At 40.1% G+C, this 12,393-nt stretch overlaps 1 protein-coding gene across 10 annotated transcripts in view; it reads left to right on the top strand.

Moving 5' to 3' along the window:
- TNPO3 (transportin 3) overlaps positions 1–12,393 on the top strand; it is a 106,081-nt gene that overhangs the window by 28,711 nt on the left and 64,977 nt on the right. For all 10 annotated transcript variants that reach the window (XM_055283953.2, XM_063641602.1, XM_063641604.1 and 7 more), the window contains exons 2-3: positions 10,036–10,236; positions 11,144–11,217. In XM_055283953.2, the coding sequence (XP_055139928.1) occupies positions 10,036–10,236; positions 11,144–11,217 (275 nt within the window). The remainder of the gene's footprint in view (positions 1–10,035; positions 10,237–11,143; positions 11,218–12,393) is intronic.

Below are 12,393 nucleotides of genomic sequence, written 5' to 3'. Positions count from 1 at the left end.
GTTCTGTTTTATTTTCTAAACATAAACACAGAAACACAATACAAATGTATAACTTAGTGAGTTACTATATGTGGATGTCCTTTTAGCCACCACCCAAGTCAAGAAACATCTTCATTTGTCTGAAGATGTTTTCTGATTTCCCTTCCTTCACCCACTGGTTTTTTAAGAGTATGTTGTTTAATTTCCACATATTTGGGAAATTTCTAGTTTCCCTTTCGCTGTTGACTCCGAGTTTTATTTAATTGTGATGAGAAAAGATGTTTTGTATGATTTCAGTCTTTGAAGATTTATGAAGACTTACTTCGTGGTCTTACGTATCAGTCTTTTTAAGGAGTGGTATATTTCTTGTTTCCTTCACTGGGTCCCAACTCAAGAGTTTGGAGTATTTACCAGGGCTTCTCTTCGATATTTCTGAATTCCAGTTTTTATTTTCCCAGTCTTGAGAGGCTGTCCAGAGCTCTTCAGCTTCTTAGCCTCTTGTCTTCCACTTTCAAATTGGCAAATGCCATGAGGGGAAAAGTGGAGCCAAAGAGTGAACTGAACTCACTGCTCTTCCATTCCCTTCTTTCTGGGATCTGTGGCCTCATATTTTAGCTTTGGTGTCTTTAAAAAGGTTCTTTATAGGGAGTATTTAGTGTTTTTTTTTTTTTTTTTTTTGAGACAGTCTTGCTCTATCACCCAGGCTGGAGTGCAGTAGCGTCTTCTTGGCTCACTGCAGCATCCACCTCCTGGGTTCAAGCGATTCCCTTGCCTCAGCCTCCCGAGTAGCTGAGATTACAGGTGCGTGTCACCATACCTGGCTAATTTTTGTATTTTTAGTAGAAATGGGGTTTCGCCATATTAGTCAGGTTAGTCTTGAACTCCTGATCTCAAGTGATCTGCCCGCCTCGGCCTCCCAAAGTGCTGGGATTATAGGCGTGAGTCGCTGTGCCTGGTCTTAGTGAATCTTTTCTGGTAGTTTATGAATTGGTGTAATACCAGATGGTCTATTATAAACAAAGTTGAAACACCCAATAAATGTTATGAGAGAGATAGCATTATTGTTTAGGGAGCATATGGACATGAAACTAACTCCTGTGTGTTGTTAAAAAAGCTTTGCTACCTTTTCTAAACAAATCTTACAGAAAAAAATCTTACAGGCCGGGTGTGATTGTTCGTGCCTGTAATCCTAGCACTTGGGAGGCTGAGGCAGGCAAGCCCAGGAGTTTGAGACCAACCTAGGCGTTATAGCAAGACCTGTCTCTACAAAAAATAAAAAAAATTAGCTGGGTGTCGTGATGTATGCCTGTAGTCCCAGCTATGCAGGAGGCTGAGGTAGGCAGATCACTTGAGCCCAAGAATTTGAGGCCACAGTGAGCTGTGATGGTCCCACTGCCCTCTAGCCTGAGTGACAGAGGCCCTGTCAAAAAAAATTTTACAAGATCTGTATCACTTTTTAAAAAATTGTATATAAAGTACAAGTTATTTTTAATAAACAGGTAATTACAAAAGACACTTTAAAAATATTCAAACCAGCTGGGTGCAGTGGCTCATGCCTGTAATCCCAGCACTTTGGGAGACCAAGGTAGGCAGATCACCTGAAGTCAGGAGTTTGAGACCAGCCTGGCCAACATGGTGAAACCCCGTCTCTACTAAAAATACAAAAATTAGCTGGGTGTGGTGGCACATGCCTGTAATCCCAGCTACTTGGGAGGCTGAGGCAGGAGAATCTCTTGAACCTGAGAGGTGGAGGTTGCAGTGAGCCGAGATTGTGCCATTGTACTCCAGCTTGGCCAACAAGAGCAAAACTCCCTCTCAAAAAAAAAAAAAATTCAAACATCATCAAAGGTGCTTGAAAAATAAATCTCCTGTGCATCCCTACCCTCCAAGTTAACCAGTTTTGCATCTCTACCTCTAAGATTACTGGTTTGCCCAGGGGCAAGTAATTGTTTTGTTTTTTTGCTTCTGCCCTTCATTTTTGAGGTCTCTACTTTTAAGGAGATAGAAATGTTTAAAGTCAGAAGTACAGATAATTGAGAATGATACGGTTGGTGTTTTCTGCCATTTAGTTTCTGCACAATTATTTTTTTTTTTGAGACAGAGTCTCACTCTGCCGCCCAGGCTGGAGTGCAATGGTATGATCTCGGCTCGCTGCAACCTCCGCCTCTCGGGTTCAAGCAATTCTCCTGCCTCAGCCTCCTGGGTAGCTGGGATTACAGGCACACACCACCAAGCCCAGTTAATTTTTGCATTTTTAGCAGAGATGGGGTTCTACCATGTTAGCCAGGCTGGTCTAGAACTCCTGACCTCAGGTAATTCACCAATCTTGGTCTCCCAAAGTGCTGGGATTATAGGTGTGAGCCACTCCGCCCAGCCTACATTGGGATTTTTATTGTTGTTCTGTTTTATTTTATAAATGTAAACACAGAAACACAATGCAGATGTGTAGCTTAGTGAATTACTATATGCAGATGTCTTTTTAACCACCACCCAAGTCAAGAAATAGAACTTTGAGCACAGTGGCTCACACCTGTAATCCCGGCACTTTGGGAGACCAAGGCAAGAGGATTGCTTGAACCCAGAAGTTTGAGACCAGCCTGGATAACATAGTGAGACCCTGTCCCATTTTTATAAAAAAAGAAAAGAAATATAACTTTACTGGCCATTCCGCTCCAGAAGCTTTTCTTGTACCATTTGACATAACTACTTCCCTCCCTCTAAAGGTAACCACTGTCCTTTTATAGTAATCCTTTGTGTTTCTTTATGGTTTTATACTTAGTGGCTTAGTGGGCAATCCCACACTTCATAGTTGAGTCCAGCTGGTTTTGTTTGTTTGTTTGTTTGTTCTTTTTGTGTGTGTGTGTGCGTGACAGTGTTTCACTCTTGTTGCCTAGGCTGAATTGTGGTGGTGCGATCTCGGCTCACTGCAACCTCTGCCTCTCAGGTTCAAGCTGTTCTCCTGCCTCAGCCTCCTGAGTAGCTGGGATTACAGGCACCCACCACTATGCCCGGCTAATTTTTTGTATTTTTAGTAGAGATGGGGTTTCATCGTGTTGGCCAGGCTGGTCTCGAATTTCTTACCTCAGGTGGTCCACCCGCCTTGGCCTCCCAAAGTGCAGGGATTACAGGTGTGAGCCACTGCGCCCGGCCTGTTTTTTTATATAATGTTTTTTGAGTGTCTTAATTTGCAGGTTCTTTCTCTGTTTGTTTTATTTTATTTTATTTTTAAGACTGTCTCACTCTGTAGCCCAGGCTGGAGTGTGTAGTGTGGTCATGGCTCACTGCAGCCTTAAACTCCTGGGCTCAAGGGATCCTCCCCGTCAGCCTCCCGAGTAGCTGGGAGTAAGGGGCATGCCACCACACGTGGCAGATTTTTCAAAAATTTTTCATAGAGGCTGGTCTCAAACTCCTGGCCTCAAGTGATCCTCCTGCTTTGGCCTCCTAGAGTGCTGGGGCTACAGGTGTGAGCCACCACACCTGGCCTCTGTAGGTTATTTATCTGTTGAAGTATCAGGGCCATTTGACCTATAGAGTTTCCCACAGTGGATTTTGCTGATTTTATTGTCATGATTCAGTTCTACTCTCCTTTGTTTTTCTGGCAAATTAGCTGCTGGATCTAGAGGCTCAATGAGGCACAGATTTGATTCCCTTGTTATTGTGGTATCTCCTTTCATCAAGAGGCATATAGTGTTTGGTTTTCTGGTGGTTCTAATTGTTTACCACTGTGAAGCAGATTATCCCAAAACTTAAGTGATTTGAAATAAAAACCATTTTATTGTATCTCGTAACTTTGTTGATCAGGAATTTGAGCGGGCTCAAATCAGCATCCAGGATGCTGACTGTGCTCCTTCAGTTTTCATCCATTTGGTGGTTAGGCTGGTCTGGAGGTTCTAAGATGGCTTCATTTACATGCCTGACAGTCTGGTGGGAATGACTGGAAGCCTGGATTCAGTTCGGCCCCTCTAGCTTTCCGTGTAGTCTCAGGCCTCTTCCGCATTCTCTCCAGCAGAGTAGTTTTAAGTTTTTACAGGCAGTGGCTTTCCTCAGAGTAAGTGTTCAGGATACCAAGGCAGAAGCTCCAAAGATTCCTTTGACTTAACCTTGAAAGTCCCAGAATGTCACTTCCTGCCATATTCTATCAGTTAAGCAAGGTATCAAGGCCAGTGCAGATTCAAAGACATGTAGATTCTACCTTTCAGTGTAGGATTAGCATTATATTCGCAGCTATCTTTAATCCACCTCATTCTTTTTTGTGTGTGATGTAACTAGCTGTTATTGTTCAGTGCTTAATCCATTAATTGTGAGTTGTGAAGTGTTAATATTCTAAATCTGTTATTTACTTACATGCTATTAGGTTGGTGCCAAAGTAATTGTGGTTTTTGCCATTAGAATACTTCTATAAAGAGACTCTTCTCTGTTAGGTTACTTAGGAGTACAGTTTATATAGGAAAACCAAGATAAATACATGATTTTTACCCTTGTAAGATAATGAGTTTATGTCTGCTTGCAATTGTTACCAAAAATGGCCTGTGGTGGCCAGTTTGTTTTTTTCCTTGTATCCCTTGCTGAATCCTAAGTTGTCCTGTCTCTGGCCAGCTGGTTGCCTCCTTTGCCCCTTAGTACTTTTGAAATGACTCTAGTAGTCTTATTGTCTTCTGTCCTTTCTAGTATGGCAGGATGTGTCATGGGCCCATCTTGTGTATTTAATATTGGTATCTTTTAGTGGGAAATTGAATTTAAAGACTATAATGTAGGCACTAGGGATGCAAGTTGTTACTGAGTTGGACAGTATGTTTAGGGCTTTCAGTGGATAGAGCTAGGGAATTGTATATTTTTATATATATAATATATATAAATTATCTACACGTGTATGTATACATGTGTAGAAAAGTACGTATATAAATAGTGGGTATAAATACTTAAAGGTAAAATACCTCATGAATTTGTAGAGATATTGCCTTTTCAACTACAGCACTATAAAGTTTTTAACTTAAGCCTTTTTATGTCTACACTTCCTTTCTTCCATACTGAGAATCCAGGTTGTGAGGGACACAGAAGGTGACAGAGTATCTCGTAATTACTCAGTAGCTCTGTCCCACATTAGCCTAGTCAGTAGCCTCAGACTAACAATACTAACACTACTACCATCAGTATATACACCAAAAGCAAGCATAGTTTTGCATGTGCTCTGCCCTTTCTTCCACACTGTATCTGTACAGAGCTTGTAATCATTATATACCATTTCTCTTTTGACTTTAATTTATTCTTAATTGTTGTAATAAACTATGTTTAATATTCATCCCCAGTCCTTATGTTGATGCCTTGTTCTCTCTGATCAGTTTTTTTAAGCAGATTGTTTAGGAAGGGCTTATAGGAATAATATCTACATTCTTGCAAGTAACAGTTTCTGGCCTTTATAATTGAAAATCGGTTTGACTTGACATAAAATCTTTGTCACATTTTCTTTCTTAGCATATCTTTACTGTGTTCTTTCATTTTCTTCTGCCATGAAGTGTTCAAGTCAAAGTAGATGATAATCTAATTTTTTCCTTTGTAAATCACTTGCTGTTTTTATATAAATCTCCAAATTATTTTATCTTTTTCTTTAAGTATATTAATTTTACCAGATTATGTCTCAGTATTGGTTGTTCTGGGTTGGTATTTTTAGGTATATGATATACTCTTCAGTGTATAGTTTCATGTCTTTCTCCCCCACCCCCCAACATTTCAGAAACCTTTTCCTTTTTTTTTTTTTTAAGAAACAGGGTCTTGCTCTGTCACCCAGGCTGGAGTGCAGTGATGGGATTATATTCATTTATTTACTCTTCCTCTTTTGATAACTTTGATACCAAATTTTTTAAATTAAAAAAAATTAGTGGCAGGATCATAGCACACTATAACCTCAAACTCCTGGGCTCAAATGATTCTTTCTCCTCAGCCTCCTTAGTAGCTAGGACTACAGGCACATACCACCACACCCAGCTAATTTTTAAATTTTTTATAGAGACAGAATCTTGCTATGTTGCTCAGGCTGGTCCCAAACTCCTGGCCTCAAGTAAGCCTCCCACCTCCGCCTCCTAAAGTGCTGGGATTACAGGCGTAAACTGCCTTGCCCAACCAGGAACATTTTCTTGAATTACAGTTTTTGACAATTGTTCTGTTTCCTTGTTTTGATTTTCTTCTTCAGAGAGCTCTGTTCTGTATATGTTAGATCTTTGCCTATGTTCAATATTTGTCATTTCCTCTTGAATCTTTTTAAATTTTTTTGTTTTAAAAAAACACTCCTTTTCATGTGTTTCTCTTAAGACATTATCTGATGTGTTTAGTCAAATGTGAAATTCCTCCTAGTCTTCATCTCTGAAGGGATTTTTTTCTTTAATTTCTGATTTTTTCCTGAGATTTTTACCTAATTTCTGAAATTTTCCTTCTCAATTCTATTCTTCCGTATCTTGCATCATTTTCTTAATATTGTTTAGCTCATTTTGAAGTAATAGGCTAGGTTTTTAAACCTGTTTTTCTTGTCTTCTTTCCTCGTAAGGTATTACTCTGCTTATTTTCTCTTTCAGCCATATATGACATTTGACCTCAGTTGCTTATTTTCTGTGAAATTAGTTTTTCTGAATTTCTAGAAGGAGGTTTGATTAAGGATAATACTTTCAACCTTTTCTTCCTTCATCTCTATTATACTTGTCCTGTATTATTTTGTTTTTTTTCATAGCCGTTTTTCCTCAATTGGGGTCTCTTCCTGACTGTTTGGTTTCAAGGTTTTATAAAGGCTAAACTGTTGGCATCCGCTTCACACTTATACTCACTGGCTATTGGATTGGGTAAAACCTCCTCCTTTTTCTTTTTCTTTTCTTTTTTTTTTTTGAGACAGAGTCTCACTCAGCTGCCCAGGCTGGAGTGCAGTGGTGCGATCTCGGCTCACTGCAACCACCGTCTCCTGGGTTCAAGTGATTCTCCCGTCTCAGCCTCCTGAGTAGCTGGGATTACAGGCACCCACCATCATGCCCAGCTATTTTTTGTATTTTAGTAGAGATGGGGTTTCACCATATTGGCCAGACTGGTCTTGAACTCCTGACTTCAGGTGATCTGCCTGCCTCAGCCTCCCAAAGTGCTGGGATTACAGGCGTGAGCCACCGCGCCCGGCCAAACGCCCTCCATTTTCAACTGCCATCCTCAGATTGGCTCCTTGTACTTTCCAGTGAATCTCTGTTTGTTCTTGGTGTTTTCTCTGTTCTTAGGTCCATTAGACACCCTGTTGTTTGCCTCTGCTTCCACATTTACTGAGACTAAAACCACACAGGTCTTACAGATGTCACTGGTTTGTCTCCTTCCACTTATATTTTGGGGTTCTTGTAGATACCCTTGGAGATAACTAGACAACACCTAGTTTTGTTGCTATCTAATGCTCTGTTTTTTTGAGGGATTTGTGGAGATTGTATAAAGCTTCATAGAATCTTTTTGCTATTTAAAAATATATCGGCTAGGCATGGTAACTCATGCCTGGAATCCCAGCACTTTGGGAGGCCAAGGCAGGAGGATCACTTGAATTTAGGAGTTCAAGACCAGCCTGGGCAACATGGCGAAATCCCATCTCTACAAAAAATACAAAAATTAGCCAGGTGTGGTAGCAGACACCTGTAGTTCCAACTACTAGGGGGCTGAGGCAGGAGGATCTCTTGAGCTCAGGAGGTTGAGGCTGCAATGAGCTGAGATCGTGCCACTGCACTCCAGCCTGGGTGACAGAGCGAGACCCTGTCTCAAAAAATAAAATAAAAAGATATTAATGTGAGCAAAGTAAAGATATTCTGATGGTCTATTAAATCATAGGTGTGCTTGGGTTACTGGTTAATCAATAGCTAAAAACTTTGGCAGATTTTTTACTTGAGAAAGGAAAATTGGTGCTATTAGTACTACATTAATTAATTGAACGTTTGTTGAATACATTTGAGACACGATGTTTGGACTAAAAAGTACAAAAATCAGTAAAATATACTGTATCTGTAAAGAAGTTAACACCTCATGCTTACTTTGCACCCCTTATTTCATCGAAAGCTAAGGTTGGGGTTTTTTGGTGGGGGGCGGGAGGGGTGGTTTTTTTAAAAACAGGGTCTCTGTTGCTTGGGCTCAAGCGATCCTCTCACCTCAGCATCCCAAGTAGCTGGGATCACAGGTGCATGCCACCATGCCCAGCTAATTTTTTATTTTTTAAGTTTTTTTAGACAGGGTCTCACTCTCACCCAGGCTGGAGTGCAGTGGTGCAATCTCGGCTCACTGCAACCTCTGCCTCCTGAGTTCAAGCTATTTTCCTGTCTCAGCCTCCCGAGTAGCTAGGATTGCAGGTGAGTGCCACCACACCTGCCTAGTTTTTTTGTATTTTTAGTATAGACCGGGTTTCACCATGTTGGCCAGGCTGGTCTTGAACTCTCGACCTCAGGTGATCTGCCCGCCTCTGCCTCCCAAAGTGCTGAGATTACAGGTGTGAGCGACTGTGCTGGGCCCCAGCTAATTTTTTAATTTTTTTGTAGAGGCACGGGGGTGTTGCCATGTTGCCCAGGCCAGTGTCAAACTTCTGGGCTCAAACAATCCTCCCGCTTTGGCCTCCCAAAGTGCTGGGATTATAGGCATGAGCCACACGCCCAGCCTAAAGCTAAGTTTTATGTCAGTAAATCTGTAATTAGAAAATTCAGGGTCTTTATTTTCCATTTACTTTAGGAACTTGTACAAGCCATTTATTCTACCTGTTTCTATATCTTAACTTGCTTCATATCTATCTTTGGAAAGATCTTGAAGGATACACAAGGATTATGTATTACTTGTGAAGAGCTCTGTCTTCATAAGAAATTGACCCCTTCTCTTTACAATAGACACTATTCCTAAATTGAGGTTGAAATTTTTTTCAGTCCATTATTGCCAGTCCATGTTAGTCTTCTTCCAGAGGCTGTTGAGTGTAGAATTGGATTAGAATTAATCTAATTAATTAGTTGTCTACAATCTACTGCATGATATTGTTTCCAAAGTTGTCTTCAAAATATGACTCCCCTTTATAATTGTGACTAGCTGCTAGAGACTAGATTTTATACTTTGGTTCTTTTTATTATGTCTATAGATAAGTTTATTTTTCCATTGAAAATGATTTCAGTAATGTGTAGCACTTTGCCAAGTAGTAATACATCAGAAAATAATTGAAGGGGCCAGGCACGGTGGTTCATGCCTGTAATCCCAGCACTTTGGGAGGCCGAGACAGGAGGATCACCTGAGGTCAGGAGTTCAAGATCAGTCTGGCCAACATGGTGAAGCCTTGCCTCTACTAGAAATACAAATATTAGCTGGGTATGGTGGTGCACACCTGTTATCCCAGCTAGTCAGAAGGCTGAGGCAGGAGAATTGCCTGAACCTGGGAGGCAGAGGTTGCAGTGAGCCTAGATTGTGCCACTGCACTCCAGCCTGGGTGACAGAGTGAGACTCTGTCTCCAAAAAAAGAAAGAAAATAATTGAAGGATGTGAAATATTTACTTGAGCCAAGATAGTTTTTCTGCTATTTTATCGGGAACTAATAATTGAAATGTAGGGCCACTGAGACCAATATGAAGTATATTCTCATATTTATAGATATATTAAAACAGCTTCTAGATTCAATTCTTAGAGTGAACAAAGCTTTATTTTAAGCAAGAAAAGAGAAGAAACATGCAGCCATAGATTAGGATTGGAAATTATACAGCGACATTTTAGTTTAGTGGAGACTTTTGGGACATTTTTCTTCATACTCTCGACACCCACACAGTCATTCAAATCAACAAGATTGTATCTACTAATTTAACTGATAGCTCTCATGCCTTCCTAGAATGAGTCAGATTTTAGGTAATTATTTTGTTGAACAGGGCCTATAACAATGTATTTTGAACTGTTGGCTGAATTACTGGGTAATTTAGCTTGTCAGATTTTTCTTTCTCCATACTTTGGTCTAAATATGTTTATATAAGTATTGAGGTTATGGCATTAAAATTAGAAAAGTAGTCTTCTTTAAGACGTCTTTGTCTAATACGCTTTCAGGTTCATGCATGGGAGATCTCAGACCAGTTGTTACAGATCCGACAGGATGTGGAATCATGCTATTTTGCTGCACAGACCATGAAAATGAAGATTCAGACCTCATTTTATGAGCTCCCCACAGACTCTCATGCCTCTTTACGGGACTCATTGCTAACCCATATCCAGAACTTGAAAGACTTGTCACCTGTCATTGTAACGCAGGTAAATCCTGTGCTTCTCATTAAGAGAAATTTGTGTGGACATTTGGATTTATCAGGATTGTTTTAATGGGTGTTGCTAGGCCATGTGAGGTAATGTTAACTTCATTACAGATGTACTGCTATGTTCTTATAAGTGGATAGAGAATGAAATTGTTAATCTTTTGTATTATCTTGGAGTTCATTTGGTTTCAAACTAACTTAATACCAGAAGTGGATAAGGTGAGTATGTGTTTTCACAGTCATGCTAGGTCAGAGGTTTAGGTAGTTGCCTTCTAAGAAATCCTTTCAGGGCTGATTGGCTTTAGTAAAGGTCTCATGAATGAAAGGTTGAACTAGAGCATCTGTCCTTTCCCCTTTGGACAGGGAAATACATTAGATAGGAAAACTGGAAACTTCTGTGAGTACATACTCACATGTGTTCTCTGCCTGGCATAGAAGTGCCCTTGAAGAGGAGGCTTTTCTTAAGTCTTCAATATGAGAAATGGAAAGAGAAGGGAAATGGCAATCCATTACTTGAGAACTGAGTCAAAGGTCTGACTTTGTTAGTAGCTTTGACCTTTGGCTTAGTATAATTTATATGTCTGTGAAGTTCTGTGGTATTGCCAAATAAAAGTAAATATTGATATATTTTGAGGAATGTCTATAGTCTGTTGTTTCTGACTTCTTTTCTTTTTCTTTTTTTTTTTTTTTAAGTTTTAAAGGTTAACTCTTAAATTTCAGCAATTTATAGCTAACCCAGAAGAGTTTACATCAGATACACAGAATTGGAGGTTGGGAAAAATGGGGGAAGGGGGTTAGTCTTAGTTGTCATATTGTTTGTAAGAAATGTTTCTTTGCTTCCCAACTAATATTTATTGTAACCCTATTTCTGTTCATCTGTCTTCATTTATTTAATCTCTCTTATTCAGCTGGCTTTAGCAATAGCAGATCTTGCCCTACAGATGCCTTCCTGGAAGGGATGTGTGCAAACACTGGTGGAAAAGTAAGTAATTTGTATTGACTGTATATTAGCATTTGGAATTGCCATTAACCTACACAGAGAAATTTGTTTGCAATAGCTAGATATTTGACTATTTCCCTGAACTCTTAACATAGAATTATGTTATTAACCTTTGTTAGATTAAGTGAAACTTATCTAAACTTTTAAATACTACTGAAATATATCGTGTGGGATGTAAAAGACTCGTAATTTATGTAACATACACTTCTTGAATTAATTGCAGCAAAGTCTTTTATTGCCTTGTGGATCACTCACTAACTGGCATGACAGCCATTTTGTAAAAATATAGAATTTAAGATTATATTAAATGGGAGGTTGTTATGAATATATGTTCTTACTAATTGGAGTTTGTTTCACGTTTATCAGAGGGGCAATATTCTTTTTAGACACACAGAGCTTGCTACTTTGAAACAAGCATTCCTTCTGGGTCCTGGCAAGATAACCTTGATATTTGCTTGCATTTGGTTGGGAAGTTATTTTTGAACAGAGTAGATGTACTTTTTACCTCCAATATAGTGTGTCATTAAAGCATTTTACGGATAATAACTTTTTATTTATTTTATTTTATTTTGAGATGGAGTTTCGCTCTTGTTGCCCAGGCTGGAGTTCAATGGTGTGATCTCGGCTCACTGCAACCTCCACCTCCCGGGTTCAAGTGATTCTCCTGTCTCAGCCTCCCAGGCAGCTGAGATGACAGGCATGTGCTACCACACCTGGCTAATTTTTATATTTTCAGTAGAGGCAGGGTTTGGCCAGGCTGGTCTCAAACTCCTGACCTCAAGTAATCTGCCCATCTCGGCCTCCCAAAGTGCTGGGATTACAGGCGTGAACCACCTCATCCAGCTTGGATAACTTTTTAAAAAATTATTTTAATTTTTTTGGAGACACAGTCTTGCTGTGTCACTCAGGCTAGAGTGCACTGGCACAGTCATGGCTCACTACAACCTCAGCCTCGACTTCCCAGGCTCAAGTGATCCTCCCACCTCAGTCTCCTGAGTGGATAGCTTATTTTTTATTTATTTATTTTTTTGAGACGGAGTCTTGCTCTGTTGCCCAGGCTGGAATGCAGTGGCGCAGTCTCGGCTCACTGCAAGCTCCGCCTCCCAGGTTCACGCCATTCTACTGCCTCAGCCTCTCCGAGTAGCTGGGACTACAGGC

Source organism: Symphalangus syndactylus, chromosome 6 (assembly GCF_028878055.3).
Source record: "Symphalangus syndactylus isolate Jambi chromosome 6, NHGRI_mSymSyn1-v2.1_pri, whole genome shotgun sequence".
In the NCBI taxonomy this organism is placed as follows: Eukaryota; Metazoa; Chordata; class Mammalia; order Primates; family Hylobatidae; genus Symphalangus; species Symphalangus syndactylus.
This window is presented reverse-complemented; position numbering and strand designations above follow the sequence as displayed.